Genomic DNA, 20,807 nt, shown 5'->3' with positions numbered 1-20,807 from the left:
CCTTCCTTATGGAACTGTCAGCCCTGAACCTTCCACATCTGGTCATTGCCCCTGCTTATGTGCTTCCTGGGATGCTTTTCCTCTTGTTTATCACCTAGGTTGAACTCTATCTCCTCAGGCCCCCTTCAGCTGCCCTGACAATGGTACCACCCTCCTCTGAATTCGTGCAGGTCTTACCACCTCTATCACTCAGTTGACCTGTACCACTGTGCATCTTACTCACATCTAGATAGAGCCTGGTTTTTTGTGTTTGTGGACTCTTTTGCCATCCGTATTTCCCAGAGGACAACTGATTCTTGTGAAGAACTTATTTCTCTCTCTCTCTTTGTCTTTCTCATACACATGTATGCATACACACACACACACACACACACACACACACACACACACACACACACACACACACACACACACACACACACACACACACGAAAGGAAATGAGAGGACCAGTGGCCTAAAAGGCCTCTGGGTACTCATCAGTAAGATATGGGACATTGTTAATTACCTCTGATAGTGACCTGCCTTATCTCTTATCACAGATTTGGAGTCCACTTAGTGGGTCTGCTTGAGCCTGTTTGTCCACTTGTGTTTCCCAGCAGAATGGCTCCAGGCATAGATGACCTGGGTTATCCTGTTCATTCTTCTCTTTGATCTCATATACTAAGGACCTATAAACATTTCATTTAGGGTTTAAACTAGATTATTTCCTTTACTCAGGAAGTAATAAATACTTGTGTGTAGGGAATGCTTAGCAAGTTTTGATTCAGTGTCCTAGTATATAGTTCTAGTGCCCTCCAGAGATGTGACTTGAATCCTCCTCACGTGTGTTCACTCAGGCTGAGGTGCCATTCAGAAGGAATGTGAGAGACAGGCCTTGAATCTTAGGCTGGGTTAGACTAGGGGAGGATGGCATCTATCCCATGCTCCACTTTTACAACCCTTTTCTCTAGGCTAAGGTGGGAAAACTAGAAGAACATCTCCCTATTTAGATAGTTAAGTTTTACACCATGGTCTAGGCCAGGTTTTTTTATTTGTGTTTGTGTCTGTGTGTGCAAAGGGGGAGAGGGTTGGATCTGTTGTCTGAGTAGGGATTAATTTGGAGTCCCATAAATGGGCTTCAAAGTGTCCATGAGCCTCCTAAATATTATGGGCAAATTTTTGTGTTTGTGCATAGTTGAAGGACCTATGGAGGTCTAAGAAACACTGACCTAGGGAAAAGTGTCTTCAGGTTACCATTTAGCCCTCAGCAAGTCCTAAAACATTTGCTTTTGAAATTTCAATCATATACAAAAGTTGAAAGAATAATGCAATAATCATCTAAATACTCCCTAGATTTGACATTTACTTACATTTTACCAATATTTGTTTTATCCCCATTTATATGTTTTATATATAAATACACACACACACACACACACACCCTCAAGAACCTTTTGAAAGTGAGTTTCAGACCTCATGATACTTCTCCCAGACTCTTTTCAGCATGTGTTTCCTAAGAGTAAGGACATTCCCCTACACAACCACAGTATTATCACATCTAAGGAAATCTATACTAATTCCATATATTTATATTTAAATTTCACTTATTATCCCCAAAACATTTTTACCACTGTTTTTTTTCCCCCAAATTCAGGATTTTTTTTTCTAATCAGGGTGCCCATGTTTTTAGTTCTGTTTTTAGTTGTGTCTTTAATTTCCTTTAATATAGACTAATCCTCTCCTCTTTTTTTTTTTTTTTAAATACATTGAGTTTTTTAAGAGACTGGGTTAGTTTTCCTGTAAAATGCTCCGTCACCTGAATTTTCCTATATCTCCTTCCAGTATTACTTTGTTTCTCGGTGCTCTTCATTTCTTCTAAAGACAGAAGAGATTTGTTGTTTATACAACACATAAAAGGCCCCTACCATTCCTTGATGCACTTATTTTTGAGATGGTGAGGTCACTGGCATGATCCATGAGACTCACGATCTAATGGGGTCATGTTCAGAATAAGGAGAGCAACGTCCAGCATTCAAGGAAGTGACATTTCAGCTGAGTATTAGCAGAGAAGAGTGAACAATTTGTGGATGAGAATTGAAATCCAAGAACAGCCATTACAAAGTACATGGATTAGGTGTCCCTGAGAGGTACCAAAGGACAAAACTTGAAGGCTGTGGGAGTGGATTGTGAAGGACCATGAATTTAAGTTTCATGACTATTTGTGAGGTTAGATTTGGTCGTGGAGACACTGATAGCACATTATTTTTAGATTGCAATTTTTCTCTTTAGGGAAACTTTTCTCTTCATTTTCCATAATCTCACAACTCCACTGTAAGTGTATTATGTTGTATTTTCTCCCCAGTTCAGTGTATGAATGTGTGTGTGTGTGTGTGTGTGTGTGTGTGTGTGTGTTAAAAAGACAATTCTGGCCACAGGGTAAGGGATGGATTTGAAGGGTGGATTGTCCAGGAGGTTGAAGAGTGAGCTCATGGATATAGGGGACTTTCCAATGGAAGAAGAGGGGTCAGGGTCAGAGATTTGGGAAGGTAGCTGAGTGATGCTATAAATAGTCTAGCAATACCCTTCCTTCACCCTCTTTCACCTTCCTCACCAGAGCATATAGATGTTGTCTGATCTGAAGGCTGAATCAGCCTTCCTGATTCCCACATTGCTGATTCTGTAGCCACTTGTCAGGGGTCCTGAAAATGGACCCTAGGAAAGTTGGGTCGTGGTATAAATGTGACACCGAACATTGCAGGCCTCCTTTTCTCAGCCTTTGTCATCCTCCTTCACCTCAACAACCTTGGTTAGGGCCTTAAGAAACCTTGCAAGTTGGGCATCAGTGTCCTTAGGGTTTGTAGAAAGAATTGAATTCGTCCCCCCTCCCAATTGTTAACCAAAATACAAGGCAGTAGGAGTCTGCAACAGGGTTAGTTCATTCCAGCTCCTGGTGTGTTGATCCTTAGTTGAATTAACGGTCTGTGCTCTAGGCTGCAGAGTGTGTGCACTGTCCAAGACAGTCAGCTCTTGAAGTGGTCAATGAGGAAGGCTTTGTACTCCCACTCTTGTTTACTGCCTCTTGCCTGCATTTTCTGTGGGATTAGGGCTTTGGTTATGACTCCAGAATACAGCAGGGCTGACTAATTGAGGGAGGCTTGAGTTTGTGACCCTATTTAGGATCCTTGTTAGGATTCTATTTCAGGCAGCTGAGTTCTCTGGCCTTAGGGCTGAAGCATTATGAGGAGTAGCCCAGGTATTTACTAGGTCATTCAGTATTTTTTCCATTTTGCTCAAAGAAGGAGGCTCTGTTGTTTGGCATCTTATTCCTTCCCAGTTACTGAAGCAGAGTTCCAAGGTGGTCCAGGCTTGGGTTATCGACCTGGACTCAATCCTTAGTCCTAATAGATGCTCACCAAGGACTCAGAGGACTCACTGCTGACAGTCTTCTCTCTCTTTCTCTCTAGTTTGTGCTGAAGAATTATGGAGAGAACCCAGAAGCCTACAATGAGGAACTGAAGAAGCTGGAGTTGCTCAGACAGGTGAGAAGATAGTATTTTTATTGTGTTATAAACAGGATTGGTTTGATAGAGAGGTAGAGAAACCACTTAGAACTGTGTTCTTATTTTAATTTAGTATTTTTTTCTCTGCAAACAATGAAATTAATGGTAGAAAATATTGAAAAAATACTAAAAAAAAAGCCAAAAAAAAAAAAAAAAAAAAAAAAACAACCCAAAAAAGTAAAATCAATCTTCAGGCTAAAGCCCGGCAAGATACAGCCAAAAACCCTTTCACAATTTTTGTGTGCTATTATAAAGGTAGAAAACCAAAATAGAATCATATCCTACTGTATTGCTTTGTGGCCTGCTTTTTGCACATAAAAATTATGAACGTCTGTGTAACTGAACATATAACAATATTGTTCTTAATATGATCATTCTTTAATTTGATTAATCTTGTAGGGCATTAGGTTATTTCAGTTTTTTTTTTGCCATTGTAAAATAAATGCTTTCATAAACACATGTATGTGCATATTTGGACAGTTATAGGATCGTTTCTATAGGAATTGCTGGGTGAACAGAGACATGCTTCTTCTAGTTTATATCCCCCAGCAGGGCTTACACATGCTACTGCTCCTCTTTGTCAACTCTAGCCATCTGATAGGTGAAAAAATATTTAATTTCAGTTATTTTTGGTTAATAGTAGGGTTGCGCAATTGTTAATGCTTTGTTATATGTCTTCTTTTATGAGCTATCTGTTAATGTCTTTGGTCCATTTTTCTACTAGGGTGTTGAATTTTTTTCTTACTGAGTTATAGGCTAATGATATTAATGAAATTCCTTTGTTATATATGATGCAGTTGTTTTAGTTCACTTTCTCAGTTCATTTTTTTGTTTGTGTTTTTTTTTCCTATTTTGATCATTCCGTTCTACATATATAATCAGTAATTCACAATATCATCACATAGTTTCATATTCATCATCATGATAATTTCTTGGAACATTTGCATTAATTCAGAAAAAGAAAACGAAAACAGAAAAAAAGAAAAAAACAAATTATACATACCCCTCCCTTTTATTGATCACTAGCATTTCAAACTAAATTTATTGTAACATTTGGTCCCCCATTATTTATTTTTATTCCATATGTTCTACTCGTCTTGTTGACAAGGTAGATAAAAGGAGCATCAGACACAAGGTTTTCACAATCACACAGTCACATTGTGAATGCTATATCATTATACAATCATCTTCAAGAAACATGGCTACTGGAACACAGTTCTACATTTTCAGGCAGTTCCTTCCAGTCTCTCCATTACATCTTGAATAACAAGGTGATATCTACTTAATGCATAAGAATAACCTCCAGGATAACCTCTCGACTCTGTTTGGAATCTCTCAGCCATGGACACTTTGTCTCATTTCCCTCTTTCCCCTTTTGGTAGAGAAGGTTTTCTCAATCCCTTGATGCTGAGTCTCAGCTCATTCTAGGATTTCTGTCCCACGTTTCTAGGAAGGTCCATACCCCTGGGAATAATGTCCCACGTAGACAGGGGGAGGGTGGTGAGTTTGCTTGTTGTGTTGGCTGGAGAGAGAGGCCACATCTGAGCAACAAAAGAGTTTCTCTTGGGGGTGACTCTTAGGCCTTATTTTAAGAGTGGGGTTAAGTTTCATGTGAACAAACCCCAAGACTGGGGGCTCAGCCTATGGCTTTGATTGTCCACACTGCTTGTGAGAATATCAAGAATTCAACTTAGGGAAGTTGAATTTTCCACCATTCTCACCATTCCCCAAGGAGGACTTTGCAAATACTTTTTTATTCACTGATCGAATCACTCTGGGATTCATCAGGGCATCACTCTGGACAAACCAACAAAATCTCATGTCCTACCCAAGGTTCCATGTACCCATGGTGCCCAATAAAGCTGTCTAAATAAGTTATATTAGGAAATGCACTAGTCAAAATATAAATTTTGTACCAAATAAACATTTTTTGCTTTAGTCTCACACATAAGTTGAAATTTAAAAATATTAATTACCATCTATTTTCAACACCTGGCAGTAATGACATTCCTTTGTTCTTTCTCATGAAAAAACATTTTTAAAATTTGTACATTTAGTCACTATCATTATACACTCTAGGCATGCCTAGATTATACCATCTCAGTCTTTATCGTCTGTCTTTCTTTCTGGTTTTATTTGTGCCCCCAGCCCTCCTCCCTCTATCATTCTCACATTCAGCTTCATTCAGTGTTTTAACAGAATTGTATTACAGTTAGGTAGTATTGTGCTGTCCATTTCTGAGTTTTTACAATCAGTCCTGTTGCACAATCTGTATCCCTTCATCACCAGTTACCTAATATCTCACCTTGTTTCTGTCTCCTGATGGTCTCTGTTACCAACAAAATTCTCGAAGTTTATTCACTAATGTCAGTTCATATCAGTGAGATCACACAGTATTTGTCCTTTTGTTTCTGGCTAATCTCACTCAGCATAATGTCCTTAAGGTCCATCCATGTTGTTACATACTTCATAACTTTGTTCTGTCTTACAGCTGCATAATATTCCATCGCATGCATATACCACAGTTTGTTTAGCCACTCGTCTGTTGATGGACATTTTGGCTGTTTCCATGTCTTGGCAGTTGTAAATAATGCTGCTATAAACATTGGTGTGCAAATGTCCGTTTGTGTTCTTGCCCTCAGGTCCTCTGAGTAGATACTAGGCAATGGTATTGCCAGATCATATGGCAGATCTATACTCAGCTTCCTGAGGAACTGCCACACTGTCTTCCACAGAGGTTGTACCATTTGACATTCCCGCCAACAGTGGATAAGTGTGCCTCTTTTCTCCAGCATCCTCTCCAGCACTTGTCATTTTCTCTTTTATTGATAATGGCCATTCTGGTGGGTGTGAGATGATATCTCATTGTGGTTTTGATTTGCATTTCTCTAATAGCCAGGGAAGTGGAGCATCTCTTCATGTGCCTTTTGGCCATTTTTATTTTCTCTTCTGAGAAGTGTCTGTTCAAGTCTTTTGCCCATTTTGTAATTGGGTTGGCTGTCTTTTTGTTGTTCAGTTAAACAATCTCTTTATAAATTCTGGATACTAGACCTTTACTTGATATGTCGTTTCCAAACATTGTCCCCCATTGTGTAGGCTGTCTTTCTACTTTCTTGATGAAGTTCTTTGATGCACAAAAGTGCTTAAGTTTGAGGAGTTCCTATTTATTCCTTTGTTTGGTGCTCTTGCTTTGGGTGTAAGGTCTAGAAAAGTGCCTCCAAGTATAAGATTTATAAGATATTTCCCTACATTTTCTCTAACAGTTTTATGGTCTTAGATCTAATGTTTAGGTCTTTGATCCATTTTGAGTTAACTTTTGTATAAGGTGTGAGATAATGGGTCCTCTTTCATTCTTTTGCATATGGATATCCAGTTCTTTAGGCACCATTTATTGAAGAGACTGTTCTGTTCCAGGTGAGTTGGCTTGACTGCCTTATCAAAGATCAATTGTCGGGCGGGCCGCGGTGGCTCAGCGGGCAAAGTGCTTGCCTGCCATGCCGGAGGACCTCGGTTCGATTCCCGGCCCCAGCCCATGTAAAAAACAAACAAACAAACAAAATATAATAAAACAAGAAAATGTTTAAAGATGTTTCCCTTTCTTCCTCCCTTCCTTCCTTCCATCCTTCCTTCCTTCTCTCTGTCTTTCCTTCCTTTAAAAAAAAAAAAAAGATCAATTGTCCATAGATGAGAGGGTCTATATCTGAACACTCTACTCAATTCCATTGGTCAATATATCTGTCTTTATGCCAGTACCATGTTGTTTTGATCACTGTAGCTTCATAATATGCCTTAAAGTCAGGTAGCATGAGACTTCCAACTTCATTTTTTTTTCTCAGATACTTCTAGCTATTCGGGGCACCCTGCCTTTCCAGATAAATTTGATTATTGGTTTTTCTATTTCTGAAAAGTAAGTTTTTGGGTTTGTTTTTTTTTTAACAAAAACAGAAAAAAAAATTTATACATACCATACCCCTTACCCCTCCCAGTTTTTTGGGATTTTAATTGGTATTGCATTGAATCTGTGAATCAATTTAGGTAGAATTGACATCTTAACTATATTTAGTCTTCCAATCTGTGAACACGGTATGCCCTTATATCTATTTAGGTCTTCTGTGATTTCTTTTAACAATTTCTTGTAATTTTCTTTGTATAGGTCTTTTGTCTCTTTAGTTAAATTTATTTCTAAATATTTTATTCTTTTGGTTGCAATTGTAAATGGAATTCTTTTCTTGATTTCCCCCTCAGATTGTTAATTACTAGTGTATAAAAACAGTACAGATTTTTGAGTGTTGATCTTGTAACCTGCCACTTTGCTGTACTCGTGTGTTAGCTCTAATAGTTCTGCTGTGGATTTTTTGGGGTTTTCGACATATAGTATCATATCATGTGCAAACAGTAAGAGTTTTACATCTTCCTTTCCAATTTTGATGCCATGTATTTCTTCTTCTAGTCTAACTGCTCTGGCTAGAACTTCCAACACAATGTTGAATAACAGTGGTGATAGTGGACATCCTTATCTTGTTCCTGATCTTAGGGGGAATGTTTTCAGTTTTTCCCCATTGAGGATGATGTTAGCTGTGAGTTCTTCATATATTCCCCTTATCATTTTGAGGAAGTTCTCTTTTATTCCTATCCTTTGGAGTGTTTTCAACAGGAAAGGATGTTGAATTTTGTCAAATGCCTTTTCTGCATCAATCAAGATGATCATGTGTTGTTGTTTTTTTCTGATTTAAAAAAAAAATTTATTAATTAAAAAATAAAGAAGCAAAATAAAACAACATACATAATCAGTAATTCACAATACCATCACTTAGTTGCATATTCATCATTTCTTAGAACATTTGCATTAATTCAGAAAAAGAAATAAAAAGACAATAGAAAAAGAAATGAAATGAACACAGGAAAGAAAAAAAAAAGATTATACCTACCATACCCCTTACCCCTCGCTTTCATTGATCACTAGCATTTCAAACTAAATTTATTTTAGCATTTGTTCTCCCTATTATTTATTTTTATTCCATATGTTCTACTCCTTTGTTGACAAGGTAGATAAAAGGAGCATCAGACACAAGGTTTTCACAATCACACAGTCACATTGTGACAGCTGTATCATTATTCAGTCATCCTCAAGAAACATGGCTACTGGAACACAGTTCTACATTTTCAGGCAGTTCCTTCCAGCCTCTCCATTACATCTTGAATAACAAGATGATATCTGCTTGATGCCTAAGAATAACCTCCAGGATAACCTCTCGACTCTGTTTGGAATCTCTCAGCCATTGACACTTTGTCTCATTTCCCTCTTTCCCCTTTTGGTAGAGAAGGTTTTCTCAATCCCTTGATGCTAAGTCTCAGCTCATTCTAGGGTTTTTCTCAATCCCTTGATGCTGAGTCTCCACTCATTCCAAGATCTCTGTCCCATGTTGCCAGGAAGGTTCACACCCCTGGGAGTCATGTCCCACGTAGAGAGGGGGAGGGTGGTGGGACTGCTCGTTGTGTTGACTGGAGAGAGAGGCCACATCTGAGCAACAGAAGAGGCTCTCTTGGGGGTGACTGTTAGGCCTAAATTTTAAGTAGACTTGACCTATCCTTTGCGGCGTTAAGTTTCATGTGAACAAACCCCAAGACTGGGGGCTCAGCCTCTAGCTTTGGTTGTCCACACTGCTTGTGAGAATATCAAGAATTCAGCTTGGGGAAGTTGAATTTCTCCCTGTTCTCACCACTCCCGGAAGGGGGCTTTGCAGATACTTTTCCACTCACTGATCGAATCACTCTGGGATTCATTGGGGCATCACTCTGGGAAAACCAGCAAAATCTCATGTCCTACCTGAGAGTCCAAGTACTTATGGCATTCAATCAAACTATCTACATAAGTTATATTAGGAAATGCACTAGTCAAAGTATAAATTTTGTACCAAATAAACATTTTTTGTCGCACAGAAGGTGACATTTTAAAATATTAATTACCATCTATTTTCAGTATCCTGCAATAATGCCATTCCTTTGTTCTTCCTCATGCAAAAACATTTTTAAAATTGTACCTTGTACATTTCACTATTATTATATACTCTAGGCATTCCTAGATTATACCATCTCAATCTTTAACATCTATCTTTCTTTCTGATTTCATTTATGGCCCCAGCCCTCCTTCCTCTATCATTCGACCATGTGTTTTTTCTGCTTTGATTTGTTGATATGGTGTATTACATTAATTGGTTTTCTTATGTTGAACCATCCTTGCATACCTGAGATGACTCCTACTTGGTCATGATGTATAATTCTTTTTAATGCGTTGCTGGATTGATTTGTTAGAATTTTGTTGAGGATTTTTGCATCTATATTCATTAGAGAAATTGGTGTGTAGTTTTCTTTTTTTTTAATAGCTTTGTCTGCTTTGGTATGAGGGTGATGTTGGCTCGTAGAATGAGTTAGGTAGCTTTACCTCCTCTTCAATTTTTTTGAAGAGTTTGAGCAGGATTGTTACTAATTCTTTCTTGAATGTTTGGTAGAATTCACATGTGAAGCAATGTGGTCCTGGACTTTTCTTTTTGGGGAGCTTCTTAATGACTGATTCAGTTTCTTTACTTGTGATTGGTTTGTTGAGGTCATCTATTTCTTCTCAAGTCAAAGTTGGTTGTTCCTGCCTTTCTAGAAAGTTGTCCATTTCATCTACATTGTTGTATTTATTAGCATAACGTTGTTAATAGTATTCTGTCATTACTTCCTTTATTTCTATGTGGTCAGTGGTTATGTCTCCTCTTCCATTTCTGATCTTATTTATTTGCATTCTCTCTCTTCTTCTTTTTGTCAGTCTTGCTAAGGGTCCATCAATTTTATTGATTTTCTCATGAAACCAGCTTCTGGTTTTGTTGATTTTCTCAATTGTTTTCATGTTCTCAATTTCATTTATTTCTGCTCTAATCTTCATTATTTCTTTCCTTTTGCTTGCTTTGGGATTAGTTTGCTGTTCTTTCTCCAGTTCTTCCAAGTGGACGGTTAATTCCATGATGTTTGCCCTTTCTTCTTTATTGATATAGGCATTTAGGGCAATAAATTTCCCTCTTAGTACTGCCTTTGCTGCGTCCCATAAGTTTTGATATGTTGTGTTTTCATTTTCATTTGCCTTGAGATATTTACTGATTTCTTTTGTAATTTCTTCCTTGACCCACTGGTTGTTTAAGAGTGTGTTGTTGAGCCTAAGAAATGATGATCATGCATCTATGTGATGATATTAAGAATTACTGATTGCATATGTAGAATGGAATGATTTCTAAATGTTGGGTTAATTTCTTTTTTTTCTTTAGTTAATAATTAAAAGGCCTCTGGAAAAAAAAAAAAGAAAGAAAAAGAGTGTGTTGTTGAGCCTCCACATATTTGTGAATTTTCTGGCACTCTGCCTTCTTGATTTCCAGCTTCATTCCTTTATGATCTGAGAAAGTGTTTTGTATGATTTCAATCTTTTAAAATTTATTGAGAATTGCTTTGTGACCCAGCATATGGTCTATCCTTGAAAATGATCCATGAGCACTTGAGAAAAAAGTGTATCCTGCTGTTGTGGGGTGTAATGTTCTATAAATGTCTGTTAAGTCTAGCTCATTTATTGTATTATTCAAATCCTCTGTTTCTTTATTGATCCTCTGTCTAGATGTTCTGTCCATTGATGAGAGTGGTTAATTGAAGTCTCCAACTATGATGCTAGATGTGTGTATTTCTCTTTTCGGTGTTTGCCTCATGTATTTTGGAGCATTCTGGCTCGGTGTGTAAACATTTATGATTGTTATGTCTTCTTGCTGAATTGTTCCTTTTATTAATACATAGTATCCTTCTTTGTCTCTTTTAAGTGTTTTACATTTGAAGTCTAATTAGTTGGATATTAGTATAGCTACTCCTGCTCTTTTCTGGTTGTTATTTGCATGAAATATCTTTTCCCAACCTTTCACTTTCAACCTATGTTTATCCTTGGGTCTAAGATGTGTTTCCTGTAGACAGCATATAGATAGGTCCTGTTTTTTAATCCATTCTGCCACTCTATGTGTTTTCATTGGGGAGTTTAATCTATTAAAATTTAGTGTTATTACTGTATGGGTAGTACTTTCTTCTACCATTTTTGCCTTTTGGATTTTATATGTCATATCTAATTTTCTTCTTTTTACCTTTACTCATAGTTTTCCTTTCTACACCCTTCTCCACACCTTTCTCTCCTGTTTTTTCATATCTGTCTCTAGTGTTCCTTTAGTATTTCTTGCAGAGCAGGTCTCTTGGTCACAAATTCTCTGTGATTTTTTTGTCTGAAAATGTTTTAATTTCTCTGTCATTTTTGAAGGACAATTTTGTTGGATATAGAATTCTTGGTTGGCAGTTTTTCTCTTTTAATAATTTAAATATATCATCCCACCATCTTCTCACCTCCATGGTTTCTGCTGAGAATCTACACTTAGAATATTGAGCTTCCCTTGTAAGTGATGGATTGCTTTTCTCTTGCTGTTTTCAAGATTCTCTCTTTCTTTTTGACATCTGACATTCTAATTAGTAAGTGTCTTGGAGTACATCTATTTGGATCTATTCTCTTTGGGGTACGCTGCACTTCTTGGATCTGTAATTTTAAGTATTTCATAAGAGTTGGGAAATTTTCAGTGATAATTTCCTCCATTAGTTTTTCTCCTCCTTTTCCCTTCTCTTCTCCTTCTGGGACACCCACAACACATATATTCATGCGCTTCGTATTGTCTTTCAATTCCCTGAGTCCCTGCTCATATTTTTCCATTTTTTTCCTATAGTTTCTGTTTCTTGTCGGATTTCAGATGTTCCGTCCTCCAGTTCACTAATCCTATCTTCTGTCTCTCGAAATCTAACATTGTAGGTTTCCATTGTTTTTTTCATCTCTTCTACTGTGCCTTTCATTCCCTTAAGTTCTGTGATTTTTTTCAGACTTTCAATTTCTTCTTTTTGTTCGTTTCTTGCCTTCTTTATATCTTCCCTCAGTTCATTGATTTGATTTTTGATGAAGTTTTCCATGTCTGTTCGTATATTCTGAATTAATTGTTTCAACTCCTGTATCTCATTTGAATTGTTCGTTTGTTCCTTTGACTGGGCCATATCTTCAGTTTTCCTAGTGTGATTCGTTATTTTTTGCTGGTGTCTAGGCAATTAATTACCTTAATTTGTTTATTCTGGAGATTGCTTTCACTTCTTTTACCTAGGGTTTTCTTGCTGGATGAATTTGTTGTCTGTCTGTTCTTTCACATTCAGTTCAGCTTTTTCTGGACCACTAGCTTAGGTTTTGTTTAGCAGAGGAGAATTTTTCTGTTCTTGTTTCTTGCCCTGCCTGTATGGTGCCTTTTTCCCCCCACCCTTAGGAGTGTCTGCTTAGGTATTATAGATACCAGCTGGATTTTCCCAGACCGAACTGGCCTCCTGTCAGGAGGAAAGAGTCGCTTGCATCAGTTTTCCCTGAGGGTGAGACCCAGCAGGTTAAAAGACTTTCCTGTGAAGTCTCTGGACTCTGTTTTTCTTATCCTGCCCAGTATGTGGCGCTTGTCTGCCTGGAGGTCCCACCAGCATAAGATGATGTGGTACCTTTAACTTTGGCAGACTCCCCCTGCTGGGGGCATGGTGGAGACAGGAGAGATTGTAGGTTGGTTTTAATGGCTGCCAGTTACCAAGCCCTGGTTTCTGAATTCCTTAAGGGAGGGATTCCACCTGAGTTGGGCTTCACCCCTCCCCTAGGGAAGGCGCAGGCTCCAGACAAGCCCTCAAACAAGCTTGTTTCTGCCTATGCTTGGGGCAATTGCAGCCTGAGAAGCCCTGCCGCTGTATCCAAAGGCAGTCAAGCCTTTGTAGAAACACAGCCACAAACACCTCTGTTTCTTTTTTTTTCGTGAGCCCTGCCCCCTTGGCACGGGGCAAAAATGAGCACCCTCAGCTTTGACCAGGTTCACCTGAGCTGGGGGCCTATTTTTAGTTTTCAGAATTTTGTTAATTAATTCCACGATTGGTGTTTGGTTGTGCTCAGCCCCTGCTGCTAGTAAAGTCTCTTTCCTTTTCCCTCTGGGAAGCAGCCTGTGGGGGAGGGGCACCAGTTGCCACGGCTTGGGAAACTCATGGTTCTGGGGGTCTCGTAGCTCGTCCAGCTGGTCCAGACTGGGGTACGCTGTGTGTCTGGTCACTGATGTGGCTCTAGGAGACGTTCTGTACTGTTCCTGGTTATTTAGTTGTTGTTCTGGAGGATGAACTAAATCGTGCATCTTTCCAAGGTACCATTTTGGTACTGTCCCCTGTTTGTTGTGTTTTTAATACAAATTATAAAACAATTATTTTAAATGCTTATAAATCAGGTCCAACCTATATTTTCCTTTAAAGTATCTGCCTTTAATATGCTTTTAAAAATCGTCCTTACCTAAATAAGATATCAGTAGTCACTGCTGTTTTTCCTCTGGTACTTGTATGATTTTGTTTTTTACTTAAATCTTTATTCTATATGGCATTTATTTAAGTAGTCAGTCCTAATCTGCAGATCAGATGTGCAGATTTCATAGTTGTGATTTTACTTATTTGCTCAGATTTGTAAGTTCAGAATCAACACTCCGGTTGCTTTCATGGTCACTCTGTACATGCACAGAGTGATAAAAAATGTGAGCCACCTAACATGAACATCACCAGCTGAAACTCAATGAGGTGATGCTCTTCCTTCTTCTTTCAACGCTCATGCTGTAAAGAAGTGTCCTTTTTGTGATGTATTTTATGCTGTTTTGCATCTTTGATTTTTTCATTGTTGGGATTTTGCTGTTTTTAATGGTCCCCAGGCATAGTGCAGAAATGCTGGAGGAGGGCTGTGATGGGCCTTCCGGACAAAATCTTGGCTTAGAAAAGACTGGCATATGGTACAGTACTGTTGGCTGTGAGTCAGGGTTAATGACTCAAAAGTATATATTAAATAAGGTGTCTTTAGTCAGAAATATACAAAACAACGTTATGTATTGTTTGGTTGACAAAAATATGGTGACCAGAGACCCTCAGGAACCTAACCCTGTATTTCCTCTAAGCAGTGGTTCGATATTCAGTAATTCAGTGTTCACTGCGAGTTTGTAGACCATAACTACCATGGATAATGAAAATCACCTGTATATGATATGTGGCAGAAGACCGGGACTTAACTTTTTCTCCAAATTTTTTCTCCTGTTTTGGAGTACTTTCATATGCTGAATTCTTATATGTACTTTGGGTACACTTCTGGATTTGCTGTGCTCTTCCACCATCTTGAATCTTTCTCTACAAGCCATATTTTTAAAGTATTGATTGTATCTGTTAGTTTTATCAGATGGTAAAATGTACAATTCCTGTTAATAACTTTTTTTTTTCCAAGCTTTCCAAGTCTGTTCTCACATGACTAGTCTTCAGATGAACTTAGAGCCTTTTTGTTTAGTTCCCCAAAATAATGTTGGGAATTTTGTGGTTTAAATGTACAGATTAAGTAGATCGAATTAACATCTTTATGAGGTGCTTTTCTCTCTGGGAACTGGTTATCTATTCCTGTCTTCACATTTTTATTCTGATTCCTCAGTAAAGTCCTGTAGTTGTCTTCATGTAGGTTTTGCATGTACCTTGTTAAATTTATTTCTAGATATTTTATGTTTTTTGTTACTGTTATGAGTGTCCTCCTCTCCCATCATATGTTCCACCTTTTATAGTTGGTGTGGAGAAAAGCAACGGAGAAATTGATTTTGTTCATTCCCTTATAGTTTCTAAAGCGTTTCAGCTCATTTTCTTGGGTTTTCCAAATACACAGTCATATCATATACAAATGATAATTTTGCCTTCTTTTTTTTTTTTAACATGGGCAGGCACCGGGAAATGAACCCGGGTCCTCTGGCATGGCAGGCAAGCATCCTTGCCTGCTGAGCCACCGTGGCCCGCCCTTGCCTTCTTTTTTTTTAACAGCCATTCCCCTAATTTTCTTTTCTTGCAATTGGTAAGCGCTTACAGAAAAATGTTAGGTATATATGTGTGTATAAGTGAGTATGTCCATCTTTGATTTGTTTCTGGTATCTGATGTGTCAGCATTGAGTATGGTGCTGGCTGTTCTGCTGGTTTGAGATGGTTTGTTTGGGTTTTTGCGGGGTGCAGTGGTAGTGGGCACAGCCACCTCTCAGAAGCTCTGTTGCGGGGGCAGGATGGTCTGCATAGTCACTCTGTTTATATTCCAGTGAATTAACAGTTCATACAACCTAAAAGAAAAACTTGGAAAATAAAAGAAGTATAAAGAACACAATAATCATGCCTAGAATCAGCCATTGTGATAATACACATTTATTCTTCTTTTTTAGAAGCCAGAAGCTTAAGTGACATTGCCAAGGTACTGCTAGGCCATACCCGTATGATTGATAAAAGGTTGGGTTAGTGTGGAACTACAGTTACTGGAATAGCAGATATATCAATCAGACCTAAAAAAGTTGATGTAGGTCCAGTTCTCTGGCAAGAAACTATTCTCTGCTGCCTAAGAGCATTGTGAAAGAGTTGGAAGCAGTGCTATGAAGGCTGGGTGCCAACTTGCTTATTTCACTTTTGAAGAATTTGAGGCAAAGTTTGAACAATAGAAGGCAGTATCCTATTAGGGAGCCGCATGTGAGTTCATGGCGGATTCTCTGGATGGATTTTTTATCTGTGCATTTCTGGATTTGGTTGAGGTTATCTGTCCTTGCTGATACTAACTTCTGAAGAGCTGACATAGAAAATGAAATCATTTTAAATGTTTTCACTTGGTAGCCTAATTGAAAATGTAGTCAATATTACCAGGTCAGTTAAATAACAAAAACAGTTACCAATACTGCTGGCTTGATGCAAAGATGGCTGCATGGGTGTATCAGATCAGGTAAGTGATGCACGATAAACACTAAGAGCTATTGATTTCTGCAGCAGATATTTACATCCCTGATACCCACACACAGCCAGGACAATGCAAATTTCAGACTTCTAACAACAACAGAAGGGGAAACCTGTTGCTATACAGCAGTGCATAAAATAATTAGGAAAAAATACATGAAAACATGCTGTGTATTTGTAATTTATTAGAAGCTTAAATACACTAAAGCACTTACCTGACTTTCAAAGAAGGTGACACTGTTCTTCAGAGAAGTTGAGAATTGTCAAAAAGGTGAATCACCTCACTTTCCACCCAGTTTCTGCTTAAATAGCAAAAGATTTAAGTAAAGTTTTTACTTATAATTTCAAAATGTAAGCGATTGTATCTTTTCCCAAGAGCAGGGATAATTAATTGGTATGTCTGTATATATTAGAGAGATACTCTTTAAATTACTGTGTATGAATTGATCTAAAAATAATTTTTAAGATATTTTACTTGAATGAAGTTTCAAACTAGTGAGAGAATATCAACACTCTGGCCCCGCCCCCGTCTTGCACACACAGGTACACATGCACATAGCACATCCAAGAGGAGCACTGTTGCTAGTTCTCTAGGCTTGCATCTGAGGCAGTGCCTTCAAATTGTGGGGCAGGCACCTGCCTTGAGCAGTGGACAGCAGAGAGCTCTCTGGACTAGGGGCCTAAAGAGCTGAAAGGGAGCCACAGCCAGATACAGTCATATAAGGATATAGAAGGACGTGGACCAGCCATTTCCCCTTCCTGGAACTTTGCCTATTTGTCCAAACAGTGTAGGAGTTGGACTAGATCAGTATTTCTTATACTTGTGAAACTACAGAGCAAACTTTAAAACTTCCAAATTCAGCAATATGAAAAGTAAAAGCAAAACGGAGTAACTTAACTATTTCAGCAATTCTAGAACTAATACTGGTCTGGTTTTTAATGAATTACAGAAAGTATGTCAGAGCACAGTGATGTCCAAAGTAGAGACAGCATAAGACACAACCTTTTACCGTAACTCATTGATTTGGCAAAGGAAAGAGAGGAGGTGGATATACTTGGGCAATCCCCTTTCCCTAATCTAGATCTCTCTTTCCTTAGCTGTAAAATTGAGAGCAGGAATAGATGATCTCTAAGGAAATTTCCAGTTCTAATTCTGAAATAAATTCTTGGCTCTGTGGTTACAGGGAATAAAACTGACAGGCATGGGGTGTAGGGTGGGGGGTGGCTGTGACACCACAGAAGTTTTCTTTCAGAGTCCTCTGTGTGCTCTGGTTCCTACCACACTTAAGCTGCAGTTGGATAGAGAGATTCTGACGGGGTGGTTGGATTAAAGGGTCTAGGTGGATCTGTGTGCCACCTGGAGGTGGTTTGCTTCCTTTGTTTGCAAAAGATGATTTTAGGAAGTACAAACACAAATATATTTAAAAATATTTTTGTATATGCTTTAGTGAGTGTTAAAAAATGTATACCTAGAGCATCAAGCCTGTTATTTTACAGATGTTGCTGCTTAGGATATGGCTCCAGTGTGTAAAAAAAAAAAAAAAAAGGATTGATTTAAAGAAAAAATTTAACTGCAAGTGGTATTTGAGTAAGGCAGAGATTATGATGGAGGGAGGGGGATTAGAATGACTAGATTTGAGAAGCCCTGGCATGTAGGGCAGGCCTCTTCGGGTAGCAGCTCAGTAGTGTATCCCTGACCATCCTTGACCTTTCATGGGCATTCTAGAGGCCTTACCACCAGGGGGATTATCATTCAGGTTTAAAGCGGAGACTGAGGCCTAGTGGGGGAGCTATAGTTTCACCAAGACACCAGTAGGAAGTGGTGTAGGGTGGGACTAGTGACTAGTGCTGGATTTCTCCCTGCCCAGCATTCAAAGGGGCATGTGGTCGGGGGTGGGGGTGGGCAGGGGTTCTCTTCCAAGAGCTCAGCCAGGCTCCAGAGTATAGTGTCCAGGAGGATTTCTCCTGGCCAGTGTTGACCAGCCTTTCTGATAGGCTTGGGCCTCTGTGGGAGGCAGGGGAGGGGTCTACACAGTGCTCCTCTCCCCTCATTGTGTACCTTCTGCCTAGGGGCTGTAATGTCTGCTGTTCTGCTTGTTAGGGCAGGAGGGTGGTTTTGTTTTTCCAAAAATGAGAATAGCTGGGTTTATTGTAAAAATTATTTTTATTAAACATTTAGTGAAAAGAAGTAGGAAGAAAAAGAATAAAGAAAAGTAAAGTTGAAAGAAATAGGAAGAAAGATGATTACCTGGGGATAATCATTTAACACTTTGGTATACAATCTTCTGAATATTTCCTTTTTGTCTTTATACCTATTTGGATATTGATAACTATGTGGCTTTACATGAATGAAATTATACCATTCATCTTTTACATACTGTTTTGCTCAACCATATGACATGGATATCTTAACATAGCAAGAAATAGCGATCCTAGTCTTCAGTTGTCATGACAGTAGAATTTTCTTTGTCGTAGCCCTGAAATAATTTTTTTAAACAGTCCTCTTTAATGGAAATTTTGTTGGTGGTCTAGTGTTTGGCCCTGTCAATAATGCTGTATAATAAATATCCTTCATGCACAATTTAGCATTTGTTGTTCTGTATATACCTTACTGTAGATTTTTAGGTGTAGGAATGTGGGTCAGAAGTTAAGTACATCAAAATGTTTAATACATGTTGTAAACTAACCTTCCAGAAGATGGTACTGATTTACTTTCCCACTGGCCCTGGCTTGGGGGATGGTTTGTATCAGTGGGGTTTCTTCATATCCCTTGGAGTGTGCAATCTCCCAGCTCTGATGCATGTTTCTGGGTGTTTGTGGGCAGCTGGCCTACCTGTCTCCTACCCCAAGTGATCGCAGGCCTGCTTCTCCCGTCTTGCCCCCAGAATGCTGTCCGTGTACCACGGGACTTTGAGGGCTGTAGCGTCCTCCGAAAATACCTAGGCCAGCTCCACTACCTTCAGAGTCGGGTCCCCATGGGCTCAGGCCAGGAGGCTGCCATCTCTGTCACCTGGTAAGAGTAGCAGGCAGGACTGGAGGGAGCCTGGGGCAGCCCTAGGGGTGCATGAGCAATGGGGATGCTCCTTCTCTCTCTCTCCTCTGCTCCTCACTGCACAGGAGGGCAGTGGCCTGGGGTAGTCTCCCCCATCTCTCCTCCCCCTGACCCTGCTCTGGGGGTGGCTCATCCCGTTGTCCAGCCTCACACCCCTGGTCAGCCCCTTCCCTCATTCTGACTGGGGTGGCATGTCTGCAGGACTGAGATCTTCTCAGGCAAATCTGTGGCCCATGAAGACATCAAGTACGAGCAAGCCTGCATTCTCTACAACCTTGGTGAGCTACCTGACCCCTTCCTAGCCTTTCCCATGGCCCTGCCTCCAAGCCCTGCTAGCCCAAGGTCCCAGCTCAGGAGATGGGCTGATGAAGGGAAGAAACATGGATTCTGACTTGTCCATAGCTTTGCCAGTTCCTCTGCTGTGTTTTTGGGCCCATGGGGATCCACCCTCCTGGGGAGAGGCTTGACCAGGCTGGCTATCATACAGTGTTGCTACTGTGTGCTCTGGCCAGGAGAGGCAGTCTCCTTTTCTGCTTTGGCTGGACCCTCCCATCCCCCTTATTGCTGTGGGCTCCTTCAGGCAGAAGGAGAACTAAGCTGGCCTGAACTTCTCCTACTATTAACCCCTAATTGACTCAGTATCAGGCTGGCTCAAGGAAGAAGCCTTGAAAGCCCCATTGTCATATGTATGGTCCCTGAAGTTTCAAGACTGGACCCATAGGCTGAGGGCTATGAATGGGAAGCACCTTTTTTCTCTGCCTCTCAGCTCCTGTCAAAGAGTGGGAGACTGAGGAGCTTGGCCTGATTTCTGAGTTTCCCTATTTTCTCCAACCTTGGTGTCCTTGGACTAACTTCTTCCAGCTCCTGGTTTTCCTGATTGTGGATAATACCATTGTTCCCCTCTGCCTCACCCCTAACTCAGGTTGGGCAGCCTAGGGGAGCAGCCCTGATCCTATGCCCTCTGCCTCCCTAGGGGCGCTGCACTCCATGCTGGGGGCCATGGACAAGCGAGTGTCTGAGGAGGTGAGGGGCAGGGCCTGGGTGGGACATGGGGACATCACAGGGAGAGCGCTGAGTATTCTCATGCTCTAGGACTTGAATAAATTGTGCCCTCTGGGCGTGGACACAAGTGGCTATCTGACTCTGCCTCTGGCCATCCTCCTCTCTCCCTCTCCTAGGGCATGAAGGTCTCCTGTACCCATTTCCAGTGTGCAGCGGGTGCTTTTGCCTACCTGCGCGAGCATTTCCCTCAAGCCTACAGTGTCGATATGAGTCGCCAGATCCTCACGCTCAATGTCAACCTTATGCTGGTGCGGAGGTGCCCTTGTTAGAGCCA

The 20,807-nt window shown here is 39.9% G+C and overlaps 1 protein-coding gene across 1 annotated transcript in view; it reads left to right on the top strand.

Annotated features, from left to right (window-relative positions):
• PTPN23 (protein tyrosine phosphatase non-receptor type 23) overlaps positions 1–20,807 on the top strand; it is a 54,730-nt gene that overhangs the window by 22,058 nt on the left and 11,865 nt on the right. Inside the window, 5 exon segments of the mRNA XM_077129480.1 lie at positions 3,445–3,519; positions 19,305–19,432; positions 19,673–19,749; positions 20,445–20,494; positions 20,650–20,781. Coding sequence (XP_076985595.1) covers positions 3,445–3,519; positions 19,305–19,432; positions 19,673–19,749; positions 20,445–20,494; positions 20,650–20,781 — 462 coding nt within the window.

This window comes from Tamandua tetradactyla, chromosome 15, assembly GCF_023851605.1.
Source record: "Tamandua tetradactyla isolate mTamTet1 chromosome 15, mTamTet1.pri, whole genome shotgun sequence".
In the NCBI taxonomy this organism is placed as follows: Eukaryota; Metazoa; Chordata; class Mammalia; order Pilosa; family Myrmecophagidae; genus Tamandua; species Tamandua tetradactyla.
The sequence above is the reverse complement of the archived record's forward strand: the minus strand, read 5'-3'. Positions and strand labels throughout refer to the sequence as shown.